Source organism: Oncorhynchus mykiss, chromosome 27, assembly GCF_057628025.1.
Source record: "Oncorhynchus mykiss isolate SJ-2025 chromosome 27, ASM5762802v1, whole genome shotgun sequence".
Lineage (NCBI taxonomy): Eukaryota > Metazoa > Chordata > Actinopteri > Salmoniformes > Salmonidae > Oncorhynchus > Oncorhynchus mykiss.
Genome location: NC_143048.1, coordinates 38,610,001 through 38,628,416, shown reverse-complemented (window position 1 = coordinate 38,628,416; position 18,416 = coordinate 38,610,001). Strand labels below are relative to the sequence as shown.

At 45.7% G+C, this 18,416-nt stretch overlaps 1 protein-coding gene across 1 annotated transcript in view; it reads left to right on the top strand.

Annotated features, from left to right (window-relative positions):
- LOC110512371 (F-BAR and double SH3 domains protein 2) overlaps nucleotides 1-18,416 on the top strand; it is a 117,818-nt gene that overhangs the window by 30,131 nt on the left and 69,271 nt on the right. Inside the window, 5 exon segments of the mRNA XM_090223895.1 lie at nucleotides 11,213-11,292; nucleotides 11,389-11,533; nucleotides 11,963-12,096; nucleotides 17,516-17,570; nucleotides 17,886-18,014. Coding sequence (XP_090080021.1) covers nucleotides 11,213-11,292; nucleotides 11,389-11,533; nucleotides 11,963-12,096; nucleotides 17,516-17,570; nucleotides 17,886-18,014 — 543 coding nt within the window.

Genomic DNA, 18,416 nt, shown 5'->3' with positions numbered 1-18,416 from the left:
GAGATGACAGGCCTTCCGGTGTCATTTCTTCTGTTTCCACTCCTCCAGCACACAGACCTGGAATAGTTCTGTGGTAGGGTTAGACTGGACTGGAATAGTTCTGTGGTAGGGTTAGACTGGACTGGAATAATTCTGTGGTAGGGTTAGACTGGACTGGAATAATTCTGCGGTAGGGTTAGACTGGACTGGACTAGTTCTGTGGTAGGGTCAGACTGGACTGGAATAGTTCTGTGGTAGGGTTAGACTGGACTGGAATAGTTCTGTGGTAGGGTTAGACTGGACTGGACTAGTTCTGTGGTAGGGTTAGACTGGACTGGAATAGTTATGTGGTAGGGTTAGACTGGACTGGACTAGTTCTGTGGTAGGGTTAGACTGGACTGGACTAGTTCTGTGGTAGGGTTAGACTGGACTGGACTAGTTCTGTGGTAGGGTTAGACTGGACTGGAATAGTTCTGTGGTAAGGTTAGACTGGACTGGAATAGTTCTGTGGTAGGGTTAGACTGGACTGGAATAGTTCTGTGGTAGGGTTAGACTGGACTGGAATAGTTCTGTGGTAGGGTCAGACTGGACTGGACTAGTTCTGTGGTAGGGTCAGACTGGACTGGAATAGTTCTGTGGTAGGGTTAGACTGGACTGGACTAGTTTTGTGGTAGGGTCAGACTGGACTGGACTAGTTCTGTGGTAGGGTTAGACTGGACTGGAATAGTTCTGTGGTAGGGTCAGACTGGACTGGACTAGTTCTGTGGTAGGGTCAGACTGGACTGCAATAGTTCTGTGGTAGGGTCAGACCGGAATAGTTTTGTGTTAGTGATAAGATAATTTTGTTCTCCAGGTACATAACCCAATGTAATTATATTACTCTCAGCCTGAAACTCAGAATTTGTAGGAAACTGGTTGAAATGAATCAGGCGAAGGCCCAGCCTCAATAGTCAAATGTTTATTCACGGGAACGTTCCCCTTATCATTTCCTGTACATTGGTCTATGTACCTCACATTTCATCATAAATGTCCCTCTTCCTCTCCGATACAATGGCAATATAGTTCACAAGTCTTCTCACATTGTCTGCCACCTGTTAAACAATCTACTACAAGCCCAAGGTCTCTCCCCTCCCTGGGTGGGGACAGAATGTCCTGTAAGGAATACAGTATTCCAGCCGGTCTGACGATAGCTCCATTTGTTTCTAACGAGGAACAGAAAGTCCTTGTTCTAATTCTTGACTAAAACTACACACATCAGATTTAGTGTTATGATTCTAATAAGATTCATACAATCATACAGTGACAGAGTAGTATTCTGTTTAGTTATAGTTCTTCTTTAAATTTCAGGGGGGGTTCAGAGGGGGTTCAGGGAGGCAGAGGAGGGTTCAGGGGGGGGGGGGGTTCAGAGGGGGTTCAGGGAGGCAGAGGAGGGTTCAGGGGGGGGGTTCAGAGGGGGTTCAGGGAGCAGAGGAGGGTTCAGAGGGGGTTCAGGGAGGCAGAGGAGGAACGATGGCGGACTGAAGACAGCGGTAGAGAATGCTTTAAGGCGGCAACCTAATTCAATATCTGTAAATCTGACTAAAAATGAGCACTTCATATACTGGTGGGCAATAACCTTCAATCTGGATAACAACACAAAACAAATGATAAGGCTTTTCTACCAGTATTACCGACATAGACAACACCAGAACATGTCAGAGAGGAAGCATGGAGAACCAATCCCCAAAAGATAACGAGACTCCTCGACTGACACAGACAATTTATGATTTTTTACTATCTTCAACGGTAAGTGTTGAAAATGACTTGCTGAAGTCCATGAATCTGGCATACTTGAACTATTCCGTAAAGACATAACCGAGCTGAAGGCGAGTCTCGAGATGAGGGACGAAAAAGCAGCGACAATGGAGAAAGAAAAAAGCCAGCCAAAATCCGAAGTCAATACCACTGAAACGGACATTAAAGAACTTAAAGAAGAGAACGTGTTTCTGAGAGAAGCCTTGAACTACAGACTAGATCTTTGTGAGAAGAAAATCCTGGTACTTACCAGTATTAAAGAGAATGAGAAGATCCAGAGTCCGGTCAAAGAATTCCTGCGTAAAGGGATACAGGTCCCAGGTAGACAAAATCAAACTCCAACGTCTACATCGTTTTGGACAGCGATACTGGCGCCAAATCGTTGCCAAATTTGCCTTCTTTACAGAATGCTGCCACCACCATGCTTCACTGTAGGGATGGTGCCAGGTTTCCTCCAATGTCCAGTGACGCTTGACATTCAGGCCAAAGAGGTTAATCTTGGTCTCATCAGACCAGAGAATCTTGTTTCTGATGGTCCTTCAGGTGTCTTTTTGGCAAACTCCAAACAGGCGGTCATGTGCATTTTACTGAGTAGTGGCTTCCGTCTGGCCACTCTACCATAAAGGCCTGATTGGTGGAGTGCTGCAGAGATAGTTGTCCTTCTGGAAGGTTCTCCCATCTCAACAGAGGAACTATGGAGCTCTGACCAGAGTGACCATCAGGTTCTTGATCACCTCCCTGACCAATGCCCTTCTCCCCCGATTGCTCAGTGTGGCCGGGCGGCCAGCTCTAGGAAGAGTCTTAGTGGTTCCAAACTTCTTCCATTTAAGAATGGAATGATGGAGGCACTGTGTTCTTGGGAACCTTCAATGCTGTAAAAAAAAACAATAGTATCCTTCCCCAGATCTGTGCGTAGACACAATCATGTCTCTGAGCTCTAGGGACAATTCCTTCGACCTCATGGCTTGGTTTTTCCTCTGACATTCACTGTCAACATGCTAGACCTTATATAGACAGGTGTGTGCCTTTCCAAATCATGTCCAATCAAATTAATTTCCACAGGTGGACTCCAATCAAGCTGTAGAAATGGAAACAGGATGCACCTGAGCTCTATTTTGAGTCTCATAGCAAAGGGTCTGAATACTTATGTAAATAAGGTATTTCTGTTTTATTTTTGATACATTTGCTAAAAATCTTTAACTGTTTTCACTTTGTCATTATGGGGTATTGTGTGTAGATTGAGAAAATAAAAATATTTAAAATGGATTACCAGAAAATCTTACAATTTTAGAATAAGGCTGTAACATAACAAAATGTGGGAAAAGTCGGGGGGTCCTGGTACATATATGGAGTCATGTAGTAACCAAACAAGTATTAAACAAATCATATATATTGAGATTCTTCAAAGTACACGCCCTTTGCCTTGATGACAGCTTTGCACACTCTTGGCATCATCAATTCTAAATAATTTATCATTACTAGTAGTAGTAGTAGTAGTAGTAGTAGTAGTAGTAGTAGTAGTAGTATGTACTAGTGTGTGTAGTGTAGGGTGTTTGTGTGTGTGTGTCTGTATTAGTGTGTGTAGTGTAGGGTGTGTGTGTGTGTGTGTGTGTGTGTCTGTATTAGTGTGTAGGGTGTGTGTGTGTGTGTCTGTGTCTGTATTAGTGTGTGTAGTGTAGGGTGTGTGTGTATTAGTGTGTGTAGTGAAGGGTGTTTGTGTGTGTCTGTATTAGTGTGTGTAGTGTAGGGTGTTTGTGTGTGTGTGTGTGTGTGTGTGTGTGTGTGTGTGTGTGTGTGTGTAGTGTAGGGTGTGTGTGTGTATTAGTGTGTGTAGTGTAGGGTGTTTGTGTGTGTGTGTGTCTATTAGTGTGTGTAGTGTAGGGTGTTTGTGTGTTTGCCTGTATTAGTGTGTGTAGTGTAGGGTGTGTGTGTGTGTGTGTGTCTGTATTAGTGTGTGTGTGTGTGTGTGTGTGTCTGTATTAGTGTGTGTAGTGTAGGGTGTGTGTGTGTGTGTCTGTATTAGTGTGTGTAGTGTAGGGTGTGTGTATGTGTGTGTGTGTGTGTGTGTGTGTTTGTCTGTATTAGTGTGTGTAGTGTAGGGTGTGTGTGTATGTGTGTGCCTGTATTAGTGTGTGTAGTGTAGGGTGTTTGTGTTGCAGCATCTATCTTGCTTGTCTAGAGAACAATTGTCAGTCTGGAGTCTGCACTGCAGCTCCTCTGCCCCCCCCTTTTACCCTCATCTCGTCCCTCCCTCCTCTCTCATTCTCTCATCCCTCCTTCCTCTCTCATTCTCTCATCCCTCCTTCCTCTCTCATTCTCTCATCCCTCCTTCCTCTCTCATTCTCTCATCCCTCCCTCCTCTCTCATTCTCTCATCCCTCCCTCCTCTTTCATTCTCTCATCCCTCCCTCCTCTCTCATTCTCTCATCCCTCCCTCCTCTCTCATTCTCTCATCCCTCCCTCCTCCACCTCTCCTCCTCTGTCCGGCTCATTTGCATAATTGCCGTGTGTGTCTTTGAGCAGGTGACGCAAGTGACACCTCACTCACACACACGAATATACCATACATACTTTTCACATTCACGTGTCACCCTCTCCCCTGGCCAATTCAGTGTTCCTGATGTGGTTCAGCAACTCAACTCTCTCTGGTCGCTTCTAGAAGCACAGCTATGGTGCAACACAAAGGTGTGTGTGTGTGTGTGTGTGTGTGTGCGTGCGTGCGTGCGTGCAGAGACAAAATGTGCTCTTCGTCTTTTTTCTCTCCTCCTTTGGCTGACTGCATATTGCAGAGGTCCAGACAATATGCAGCCTAACACCACACACTCTTCTCATCAGGGTTGCAGTAAAATGGTAGGTTGTCACTGATAGACTTGAAAAGCCAAGAGAAGAAATGAGAGAACAGGGGAGAGATGTGTGTGTATGTACCTGTGGCTGTCCATGCTCCAAGGCTGGAGGTGACCGCATACAGTGGGGCAAAAAAATATTTAGTCAGCCACCAATTGTGCAAGTTCTCCCACTTAAAAAGATGAGAGATGCCTGTAATTTTCATCATAGGTACACTTCAACTCGGTCCTGGAGTGGCCTAGCCGGTCTCCAGATCTCAACCCCATAGAAAATCTTTGGAGGGAGTCGAAAGTCCGTGTTGCCCAGCAACAGCCCCAAAACATCACTGCTCTAGAGGAGATCCGCATGGAGGAATGGGCCAAGATACCAGCAACAGTGTGTGAAAACCATGTGAAGACTTACAGAAAACAATTGACCTCTGTCATTGCCAACAAAGGGTATATAACAAAGTATTGAGATAAACTTTTGTTATTGACCAAATACTTATTTTCCATCATAATTTGCAAATAAATTCATTAAAAATCCTACAATGTGATTTTCTGGATTTGTTTTTCTCATTTTGTCTGTCATAGATGAAGTGTACCTATGATGAAAATACAGGCCTCTCTCATCTTTTGAAGTGGGAGAACTTGCACAATTGGTGGCTGACAAAATACTTTTTTGCCCCACTGTATCCTTTAGCCTACCTGACTTCGGTGTGCGTTTGATGTTCTAGTGCTGGCGTGCTACAGTGTTCGCTGGTGTGTCTGGTTCTCTCTGGTTCTGGACCAGTCCTGGTACTGGTCTCCCATGTCTAAGTCAGGGCCTGATCCTAATGTAGAGTTAACCACTGGAAGACATGGTCCTGGTCTGGTACTGTACTGACTAGACACGGTCCTGGTACTGTACTGACAAGACATGGTCCTGGTCTGGTACTGTACTGACTAGACACGGTCCTGGTCTGGTACGGAGAAGATCGAACCAAAGACAAGAGAGACATGACCACATTTGTTGTTTAGTCAACCAATCAGCAGGAGAGGGCAGACTAGACCCGCCTCTGCCTGTGGGACGGCCTGTCACCACCATCCACCTAACCTCTCCATTGGTTAAGGTCAAATTTCACAGGTGAGGCCTATAGCGTTGCATTAAATGGCCCTTGAGGGAGGGAGGGATGGGGAGATGAAGAGAAGGTGTTTCATTTTGGGAGCAGGGTCATGCCACCAGACACTAGTAATCTGACCTGTCAGCACTTCCTCTCACTCCTCTTCTCTCTCTCTCCTTGTTTCCTCTCTCCTCTTCTCTCTCTCTCTCTCCTCTCTTCCTCTCTCTCTCTCCTCTCTTCCTCTCTCTCTCTCTCCTTGCGCCCTCTCTCTCTCCTTTCTCTCCTTATATCTGTGTGTGTTTCAAGCCATCCTGAGAGAGAGATTGAGAGTATGAGCAGAGAAAGATTAGATGAGAGGCTGCATGCCTGTGGGATATGGGCGTTTCTCTTCCCCTGCTCTTTTTATCTCTCTTTCTGTGCGTGTGCATGTTTGCGTGCAGGCTGGAGGTGACGGGGTGCGTAGTCTGAGTTATTTTGAGCCTCTACTTTGAGGTGGAAGAAGAGGGGTTGAGTTGGAAGAACAGAAAGAGGAGGCGGAGGGGGAGGAAGAGGCGGCGGACGGGGAGGAAGAGGCGGTGGAGGGGGATTTAGCGGGGGGGAGGGGGGGTGGAGGTAGGTAAATACAAGATCACTGTACCATTAAGAGCTGTTGAATGCCTCTCTCTCTCCGTTGCAGACCCCACTTTTAATGATGTCAGAGGCAGAGAGAGGAGAGGCCACTTTACTGTGTCAGTTTAACCTCTCAGCCCTTTCCTTCAGCACCACCCACTCTGCTCTGACTGGTTTAGTTAGGTGGTGGTGGTGGTGTGTGTGTGTGTGTGTGTCAGTGCCTACAGTATGGTATTGTTTTTCTATTACAGCTGTGATGCTGTCATTGGTCATATCTGTGCCATGTGTGTCCCATGGTGGGGAGTTAGAGGGGTCAGCGGTCCCCCAGGATGGAGCTTTCTCCCCAGGCCAGCACTCCCCTAAAACCACGGGCAGTGCTGGAGGTTTGAAGCAATCACATGAGGATAGTGGATACATGTTTGTGGCCTCATTTGCCATCTGTGCGATAGAGAAGAGAGAAATTGAGAAATGGGAGAGGGGAGAGGGAGAGAGAGGGGTTTGAGAGAGAGAGGAGAGAGGGGCTTGAGAGAGGGGAGGACATCATCAAGGTGCCTTAAAGCTCTAGTTGTCCTGATTGGAACCAGCACTTTGTTGTTGTTGCTGTTTTATTAATGAGTGTTCTCTGTTGTCAGGAGAGCACTCTCTCTCCAACAGACACTATACAGGACAACAGTAACTTATATCAGACTGACACTATACAGGACAACAGTAACCTATATCACCCTGACACTATACAGGACAACAGTAACTTATATCAGACTGACACTATACAGGAGAGCACTCTCTCTCCAACAGACACTATACAGGACAACAGTAACTTATATCAGACTGACACTATACAGGAGAGCACTCTCTCTCCAACAGACACTATACAGGACAACAGTAACTTATATCAGACTGACACTATACAGGAGAACAGTAACCTATATCAGACTGACACTATACAGGAGAGCACTCTCTCTCCAACAGACACTATACAGGACAACAGTAACTTATATCAGACTGACACTATACAGGAGAACAGTAACCTATATCAGACTGACACTATACAGGAGAGCACTCTCTCTCCAACAGACACTATACAGGACAACAGTAACTTATATCAGACTGACACTATACAGGAGAACAGTAACCTATATCAGACTGACACTATACAGGAGAGCACTCTCTCTCCAACAGACACTATACAGGACAACAGTAACTTATATCAGACTGACACTATACAGGAGAACAGTAACCTATATCAGACTGACACTATACAGGAGAGCACTCTCTCTCCAACAGACACTATACAGGACAACAGTAACTTATATCAGACTGACACTATACAGGAGAGCACTCTCTCTCCAACAGACGCTATACAGGACAACAGTAACTTATATCAGACTGACACTATACAGGAGAGCACTCTCTCTCCAACAGACGCTATACAGGACAACAGTAACTTATATCAGACTGACACTATACAGGAGAACAGTAACCTATATCACCCTGACACTATACAGGAGAACAGTAACCTATATCACACTATACAGGAGAACAGTAACCTATATCAGACTGACACTATACAGGAGAGCACTCTCTCTCCAACAGACACTATACAGGACAACAGTAACTTATATCAGACTGACACTATACAGGAGAACAGTAACCTATATCAGACTATACAGGAGAACAGTAACCTATATCACACTATACAGGAGAACAGTAACTTATATCAGACTGACACTATACAGGAGAACAGTAACCTATATCAGACTGACACTATACAGGAGAGCACTCTCTCTCCAACAGACACTATACAGGACAACAGTAACTTATATCAGACTGACACTATACAGGACAACAGTAACCTATATCACCCTGACACTATACAGGAGAACAGTAATCTATATCACACTATACAGGACAACAGTAACCTATATCAGACTGACACTATACAGGAGAGCACTCTCTCTCCAACAGACGCTATACAGGACAACAGTAACTTATATCAGACTGACACTATACAGGACAACAGTAACCTATATCACACTATACAGGACAACAGTAACCTATATCAGACTGACACTATACAGGAGAGCACTCTCTCTACAACAGACGCTATACAGGACAACAGTAACTTATATCAGACTGACACTATACAGGACAACAGTAACCTATATCACCCTGACACTATACAGGACAACAGTAACTTATATCAGACTGACACTATACAGGACAACAGTAACTTATATCAGACTGACACTATACAGGAGAACAGTAACCTATATCAGACTGACACTATACAGGAGAGCACTCTCTCTCCAACAGACACTATACAGGACAACAGTAACTTATATCAGACTGACACTATACAGGACAACAGTAACCTATATCACCCTGACACTATACAGGAGACCAGTAACCTATATCACCCTGACACTATACAGGAGAACAGTAATCTATATCACACTATACAGGACAACAGTAACCTATATCAGACTGACACTATACAGGAGAGCACTCTCTCTCCAACAGACGCTATACAGGACAACAGTAACTTATATCAGACTGACACTATACAGGAGAACAGTAACCTATATCACCCTGACACTATACAGGAGAACAGTAACCTATATCACACTATACAGGAGAACAGTAACCTATATCACCCTGACACTATACAGGAGAACAGTAACCTATATCACACTATACAGGAGAACAGTAACCTATATCACACTATACAGGACAACAGTAACTTATATCAGACTGACACTATACAGGAGAACAGTAACCTATATCAGACTGACACTATACAGGAGAGCACTCTCTCTCCAACAGACACTATACAGGACAACAGTAACTTATATCAGACTGACACTATACAGGAGAACAGTAACCTATATCAGACTGACACTATACAGGAGAGCACTCTCTCTCCAACAGACACTATACAGGACAACAGTAACTTATATCAGACTGACACTATACAGGAGAACAGTAACCTATATCAGACTGACACTATACAGGAGAGCACTCTCTCTCCAACAGACACTATACAGGACAACAGTAACTTATATCAGACTGACACTATACAGGAGAACAGTAACCTATATCAGACTGACACTATACAGGAGAGCACTCTCTCTCCAACAGACACTATACAGGACAACAGTAACTTATATCAGACTGACACTATACAGGAGAACAGTAACCTATATCAGACTGACACTATACAGGAGAACAGTAACCTATATCACACTATACAGGAGAACAGTAACCTATATCAGACTATACAGGAGAACAGTAACCTATATCAGACTGACACTATACAGGAGAACAGTAACCTATATCACACTATACAGGAGAACAGTAACCTATATCACACTGACACTATACATGAGCACAGTAACCTATATCAGACTGACACTATACAGGAGAACAGTAACCTATATCAGACTATACAGGAGAACAGTAACCTATATCAGACTGACACTATACAGGAGAACAGTAACCCATATCAGACTGACACTATACATGAGAACAGTAACCTATATCACACTGACACTATACAGGCGAACAGTAACCTATATCAGACTATACATGAGAACAGTAACCTATATCACACTATACAGAACAGTAACCTATATCAGACTATACAGGAGAACAGTAACCTATATCACACTGACACTATACGGGAGAACAGTAACCTATATGAGACTGACACTATACAGGAGAAGAGTAACCTATATCAGACTATACAGGAGAACAGTAACCTATATCACACTATACAGGAGAACAGTAACATATATCACACTGACACTATACATGAGCACATTAACCTATATCAGACTGGCACTATACAGGAGAACAGTAATCTATATCACACTGACACTATACAGGACAACAGTAACCTATATCACCCTGACACTATACAGGAGAACAGTAACCTATATCACAGTAGACACTATACAGGAGAACAGTAACCTATATCACACTATACAGGAGAACAGTAACCTATATCAGACTATACAGGAGAACAGTAACCTATATCACACTGACACTATACAGGACAACAGTAACCTATATCACCCTGACACTATACAGGAGAACAGTAACCTATATCACAGTAGACACTATACAGGAGAACAGTAACCTATATCACACTATACAGGAGAACAGTAACCTATATCAGACTGACACTATACAGGAGAACAGTAACCTATATCACACTGACACTATACAGGACAACAGTGACCTATATCACACTATACAGAACAGTAACCTATATCAGACTGACACTATACAGGAGAACAGTAACCTATATCACCCTGACACTATACAGGAGAACAGTAACCTATATCACAGTAGACACTATACAAGAGAACAGTAACCTATATCACCCTGACACTATACAGGAGAACAGTAACCTATATCACACTGACACTATACAGGAGAACAGTAACCTATATCAGAATGACACTATACAGGAGAACAGTAATCTATATCACACTATACAGGAGAACAGTAACCTATATCACCCTGACACTATACAGGAGAACAGTAACCTATATCAGACTATACAGGAGAACAGTAACCTATATCACCCTGACACTATACAGGAGAACAGTAACCTATATCAGACTGACACTATACAGGAGAACAGTAATCTATATCACACTATACAGGAGAACAGTAACCTATATCACCCTGACACTATACAGGAGAACAGTAACCTATATCAGACTATACAGGAGAACAGTAACCTATATCACCCTGACACTATACAGGAGAACAGTAACCTATATCAGACTGACACTATACAGGAGAACAGTAATCTATATCACACTATACAGGAGAACAGTAATCTAATTTGTCTGCACTCTCTCCTCTCGTCTCTCTCTGTTGTTGTTGCTCTATACAGGCTCTGCAGAAGCTGGCCAGTCAGTACCTGAAGAGGGATTGGCCAGGCATCAAACCAGAGGACCAAGGCACAGACTACAGGTGAGTAGAGGACAGGCCCCTGCTATCAGCTTTGACCACAACATGACACTGATCTTGATTGGCTAGCAGTCTTCATCTTGCGTAAACTGTGTGTAGGAATGTGTATGCTGTGTGGCGGTCCTATCTGAAGGGGACAGTACAGGTGACTCAGTCTCGCATCAACGTGTGTGACAACTACAAGAATGAGATCTCAGATCCTGCTAAAACTGTACGGCTATACAAGGAACAGCAGCTCAACAAGGTGTGTGTGTGTGTGTGTGTGTGTGTGTGTGTGTGTCCTAATCTAATATACTATTTCTATGTGTAACCGCTGTCCCTCTGTGTGTAGACTAAATCAATCCAATGTATTTATAAAGCCCTTCTTACATCAGCTGATGTCACAAAGTGCTGTACAGAAATCCAGCCTTAAACCTCAAACAGCAAGCAATGCAGGTGTAGAAACTATAATGTGTGTGTGTGACTGCTGTCTCTCTGTGCTGTGTGTAGACTATAATGTGTGTGTGTGTGACTGCTGTCTCTCTGTGCTGTGTGTAGACTATAATGTGTGACTGCTGTCTCTCTGTGCTGTGTGTAGACTATCATGTGTGTGTGTGTGACTGCTGTCTCTCTGTGCTGTGTGTAGACTATAATGTGTGTGTGTGTGACTGCTGTCTCTCTGTGCTGTGTGTAGAGTATAGAACAGTTGAATCGTATCCAGGTGGAGCTGCAGGACTCTGTGAAGGACCTGGCCAAAGCCAAGAAGAAATATTACGACTCAGAACAGGTGGCTCAGGCCGTTCGAGAGAAGGCTGACATCGAGGCCAAGTAGGTGGACAGACCTACCTCTCAACCCTAACCCAACCACACTCAGACCTACCTCTCAACCCTAACCCAACCACACCCTAACCCAACCACACTCAGACCTACCTCTCAACCCTAACCCAACCACACTTAGACCTACCTCTCAACCCTAACCCAACCACACTCAGACCTACCTCTCAGACCTACCTCTCAACCCTAACCCAACCACACCCTAACCCAACCACACTCAGACTTACCTCTCAACCCTAACCCAACCACACTCAGACCTACCTCTCAACCCTAACCCAACCACACTCAGACCTACCTCTCAACCCTAACCCAACCACACTCAGACCTACCTCTCAACCCTAACCCAACCACACTCAGACCTACCTCTCAACCCTAACCCAACCACACCCTAACCCAACCACACTCAGACCTACCTCTCAACCCTAACCCAACCACACTCAGACCTACCTCTCAGACCTACCTCTCAACCCTAACCCAACCACACCCTAACCCAACCACACTCAGACCTACCTCTCAATCCTAACCCAACCACACTCAGACCTACCTCTCAACCCTAACCCAACCACACTCAGACCTACCTCTCAACCGTAACCCAACCACAACCCAGACCTACCTCTCAACCCTAACCCAACCACACTCAGACCTACCTCTCAGACCTACCTCTCAACCCTAACCCAACCACACCCTAACCCAACCACACTCAGACCTACCTCTCAGACCTACCTCTCAACCCTAACCCAACCACACCCTAACCCAACCACACTCAGACCTACCTCTCAATCCTAACCCAACCACACTCAGACCTACCTCTCAGACCTACCTCTCAACCCTAACCCTAACCCAACCACACCCTAACCCAACCACACTCAGACCTACCTCTCAACCCTAACCCAACCACTCTCAACCCTAACCTAACCACACTCAGACCTACCACTCAGACCTTCCTCTCAACCGTAACCCAACCACAACCCAGACCTACCTCTCAACCCTAACTCAACCACTCTCAGACCTACCTCTCAACCCTAACCCAACCACACTCAGACCTACCTCTCAGACCTACCTCTCAACCCTAACCCAACCACACTCAGACCTACCTCTCAACCGTAACCCAACCACAACCCAGACCTACCTCTCAACCCTAACCCAACCACACTCAGACCTTCCTCTCAGACCTACCTCTCAACCCTAACCCAACCACAACCCAGACCTACCTCTCAACCCTAACCCAACCACACTCAGACCTACCTCTCAGACCTACCTCTCAACCGTAACCCAACCACACTCAGACCTACCTCTCAGACCTACCTCTCAAACCTAACCCAACCACACTCATAGACCTACCTCTCAACCGTAACCCAACCACAACCCAGACCTACCTCTCAACCCTAACCCAACCACACTCAGACCTACCTCTCAACCGTAACCCAACCACACTCAGACCTACCTCTCAACCGTAACCCAACCACACTCAGACCTTCCTCTCAGACCTACCTCTCAACCCTAACCCAACCACAAACCAGACCTACCTCTCAACCCTAACCCAACCACACTTAGACCTACCTCTCAACCCTAACCCAACCACACTCAGACCTACCTCTCAGACCTACCTCTCAACCCTAACCCAACCACACCCTAACCCAACCACACTCAGACTTACCTCTCAACCCTAACCCAACCACACTCAGACCTACCTCTCAACCCTAACCCAACCACACTCAGACCTACCTCTCAACCCTAACCCAACCACACTCAGACCTACCTCTCAACCCTAACCCAACCACACTCAGACCTACCTCTCAACCCTAACCCAACCACACCCTAACCCAACCACACTCAGACCTACCTCTCAACCCTAACCCAACCACACTCAGACCTACCTCTCAGACCTACCTCTCAACCCTAACCCAACCACACCCTAACCCAACCACACTCAGACCTACCTCTCAATCCTAACCCAACCACACTCAGACCTACCTCTCAACCCTAACCCAACCACACTCAGACCTACCTCTCAACCGTAACCCAACCACAACCCAGACCTACCTCTCAACCCTAACCCAACCACACTCAGACCTTCCTCTCAGACCTACCTCTCAACCCTAACCCAACCACACTCAGACCTACCTCTCAGACCTACCTCTCAACCCTAACCCAACCACACCCTAACCCAACCACACTCAGACCTACCTCTCAGACCTACCTCTCAACCCTAACCCAACCACACCCTAACCCAACCACACTCAGACCTACCTCTCAATCCTAACCCAACCACACTCAGACCTACCTCTCAGACCTACCTCTCAACCCTAACCCTAACCCAACCACACCCTAACCCAACCACACTCAGACCTACCTCTCAACCCTAACCCAACCACTCTCAACCCTAACCTAACCACACTCAGACCTACCACTCAGACCTTCCTCTCAACCGTAACCCAACCACAACCCAGACCTACCTCTCAACCCTAACTCAACCACTCTCAGACCTACCTCTCAACCCTAACCCAACCACACTCAGACCTACCTCTCAGACCTACCTCTCAACCCTAACCCAACCACACTCAGACCTACCTCTCAACCGTAACCCAACCACAACCCAGACCTACCTCTCAACCCTAACCCAACCACACTCAGACCTTCCTCTCAGACCTACCTCTCAACCCTAACCCAACCACAACCCAGACCTACCTCTCAACCCTAACCCAACCACACTCAGACCTACCTCTCAGACCTACCTCTCAACCGTAACCCAACCACACTCAGACCTACCTCTCAGACCTACCTCTCAAACCTAACCCAACCACACTCATAGACCTACCTCTCAACCGTAACCCAACCACAACCCAGACCTACCTCTCAACCCTAACCCAACCACACTCAGACCTACCTCTCAACCGTAACCCAACCACACTCAGACCTACCTCTCAACCGTAACCCAACCACACTCAGACCTTCCTCTCAGACCTACCTCTCAACCCTAACCCAACCACAAACCAGACCTACCTCTCAACCCTAACCCAACCACACTCAGACCTACCTCTCAACCCTAACCCAACCACACTCAGACCTACCTCTCAACTGTAACCCAACCACAACCCAGACCTACCTCTCAACCCTAACCCAACCACACTCAGACCTTCCTCTCAGACTTACCTCTCAACCCTAACCCAACCACACTCAGACCTACCTCTCAGACCTACCTCTCAACCGTAACCCAACCACACTCAGACCTACCTCTCAACCGTAACCCAACCACACTCAGACCTACCTCTCAACCGTAACCCAACCACACTCAGACCTACCTCTCAACCGTAACCCAACCACACTCAGACCTACCTCTCAACCGTAACCCAACCACCGAGACCAGGGGACGTGTGTGTCTGTGTGTAAAGTGTAAAAGATAGATGGAGAGAGAGAGTTGCAGTAGGGTGGCAGTGTTACTCTCCTGGCTGGCTCTGTTCCGTATCACTCACTATAAAGCAGCAGGAACTCACATAGGAACTCTCTGTTTCTCTCTCTATCTCTCTCTCCTCTGTCTCTCGCTCTGTCTGTCTGTCTGTCTGTCTCTCGCTCGCTCTCTGTCTCTTGCTCGCTCTCTCTCGCTCGCTCGCTCGCTCTGTCTCTCGCTCGCTCTCTCTCGCTTTGTCTCTCGCTCGCTCTGTCTGTCTCTCGCTCTGTCTGTCTCTCGCTCTGTCTGTCTCTCGCTCTGTCTGTCTCTCGCTCTGTATGTCTCTCGCTCTGTCTGTCTCGCTCTGTCTGTCTCTCGCTCGCTCTCTGTCTCTCTGTCTGCCTGTCTCTCGTTCGCCCTGTCTCTCTCTGTCTATCGCTCTCTGTCTCTCTGTCTGTCTCTCTCTGTCTCGGTTTCAATTCAAGGGGCTTTATTAACATGGGAAACATACAGTTGAAGTTTACATACACTTAGGTTGGAGTCATTACAACTTGTTTTTCAACCACTCCACAAATTTCTTGTTAACAAATTATAGTTTTGGCAAGTTGGTTAGGACATCTACTTTGTGAATGACACAAGTAATTTTTCCAACAATTGTTTACAGACAGATTATTTCACTTATAATTCACTGTATCACAGTTCCAGTGGGTCAGAAGTTTACAAACACTAAGTTGACTTCTGCCTTTAAACAGCTTGGAAAATTCAATAAAATTATGTCATGTCTTTAGAAGCTTCTGATAGGCTAATTGACATCATTTGAGTCAATTGGAGGTGTACCTGTGGATGTATTTCAAGGCCTACCTTCAAACTCAGTGCCTCTTTGTTTGACATCATGTGAAAATCAAAAGAAATCAGCCAAGATCTCAGAAACAAAATTATAGACCTCCACAAGTCTGGTTCATCCTTGGGAGCAATTTCAAAACGCCTGAAGTTACCACGTTAATCTGTACAAACAATAGTACGCAAGTATAAACACCATGGGACCATGCAGCCGTCATACCACTCAGGAAGGAGACGAGTTCTGTCTCCAAGAGATGAACGGACTTTGGTTTGAAAAGTGGAAATCAATCCCAGAACAACAGCAAAGGACCTTGTGAAGATGCTGGAGGAAACAGATACAAAAGTATCTATATCCACAGTAAAACGAGTCCTATATCGACATAACCTGAAAGGCCGCTCAGCAAGGAAGAAACCACTGCTCCAAAACCGTCATAAAAAGCCAGACTACGGTTTGCAACTGCACATGGGGACAAAGTTCGTACTTTTTGGAGAAATGTCCTATGGTCTGTTGAAACAAGCCGAAGAACACCATCCCAACCTTGAAGAACGGGGGTGGCAGCATCATGTTGTGGGGCTGCTTTGCTGCAGGAGGGACTGGTGCACTTCACAAAATAGATGGCATCATGAGGCAGGGAAAATTATGTGGATAAATTGAAGCAACATCTCAAGACATCAGTTAAACCTTTGTCGCAAATGCGTCTTCCAAATGGACAATGACCCCAAGAATACCTCCAAAGTTGTGGCAAAATGGCTTAAGGACAACAAAGTCAAAGTTTTGGAGTGGCCATCACACAGCCCTGACTTTAATCCGATTTGTGGGCAGAACTGATAAAGCTGGTGCGAGCAAAGAGGCCTACAAACCTGACTCAGTTACACCAGCTCTATCAGGAGGAATGCCAAAATTCACCTTCCCTTTGTGGGAAGCTTGTGGAAGGCTACCTGAAACGTTTGACCCAAGTTAAACAATTTAAAGGCAATGCTACCAAATACTAATTGAGTGTATGTAAACTTCTGACCCATGTGATGAAAGAAATAAAAGCTGAAATAAATAATTCTCTCTACTTTTATTCTGACATTTCACATTCTTAAAGTAAAATATAAAAAATCTGAGTTGATTTCTAATGCCTGATCAGTCTCGGGTCTAGGTTTGATCTGGGTTGATTGATGTGGTCTGTTGTCTCTCAGGTCAAAGCTGGGTCTGTTTCAGTCCAGGATTAGTTTACAGAAAGCCAACGTTAAGGTAAGCACTCTTCCTCAAACCACATGTTGGTATGCAGAGCAATCTGGCCTGCTGTTTAACACTCTCTCTCTCTCTCTCTGTCTCTCTGTCTCTCTCTCTCTCTCTGTCTCTCTCTCTCTCTCTGTCTCTCTGTCACTCTGTCTCTGTCTTTCTCCGTCTCTCTCTCTCTCTCTCTCTCTCACTCTGTCGCTCTGTCACTGTCATTCTCTCTCTCTGTCATTGTCTCTCTCTCTCTCTCTCTGTCATTGTCTCTCTCTCTCTCTCTCTCACTCTGTCTCTCTCATTCTGTCGGTCATTATGTCTGTCTCTGTCTAGTTGAAAGCCAAGAGGAGTGACTGTAACTCTAAAGCAACCCATGCCAGGAATGACTACCTGTTAACCCTGGCAGCAGCCAACGCTCACCACGACCGCTACTACCACACAGACCTGCTGCACTGTATACAGGTACCACACACACACACACATTAGGCCTTAGTGACTGGTTGGTGAGGTGAATGACAGTGGACCCTCTAGACTGTGAGATAATCACATACACTCCCACACAGACAGACACATGCGTCAGAGATTCAGAATCTTTAGTGTTCAGACATCATAGTGTTGACGCTCATCTTTTAGCATGCTTCACAAACACACAAACACCTCAGCCACTGCTCGGTGTGTCAGCTTACTGTATCTCAGGTCATGAACTCATCTCACATTAAGACAGACACACACACACACACACACACACACACACACACACACTAACTCACATGCTGTGATAGGAAGAAGGGTTCACAAATTACTCTTCTCACTGTCTCACCCCCCCCTTCCCCTTCTCTCCTCCTCTCCTCCTTCCCCTTCTCT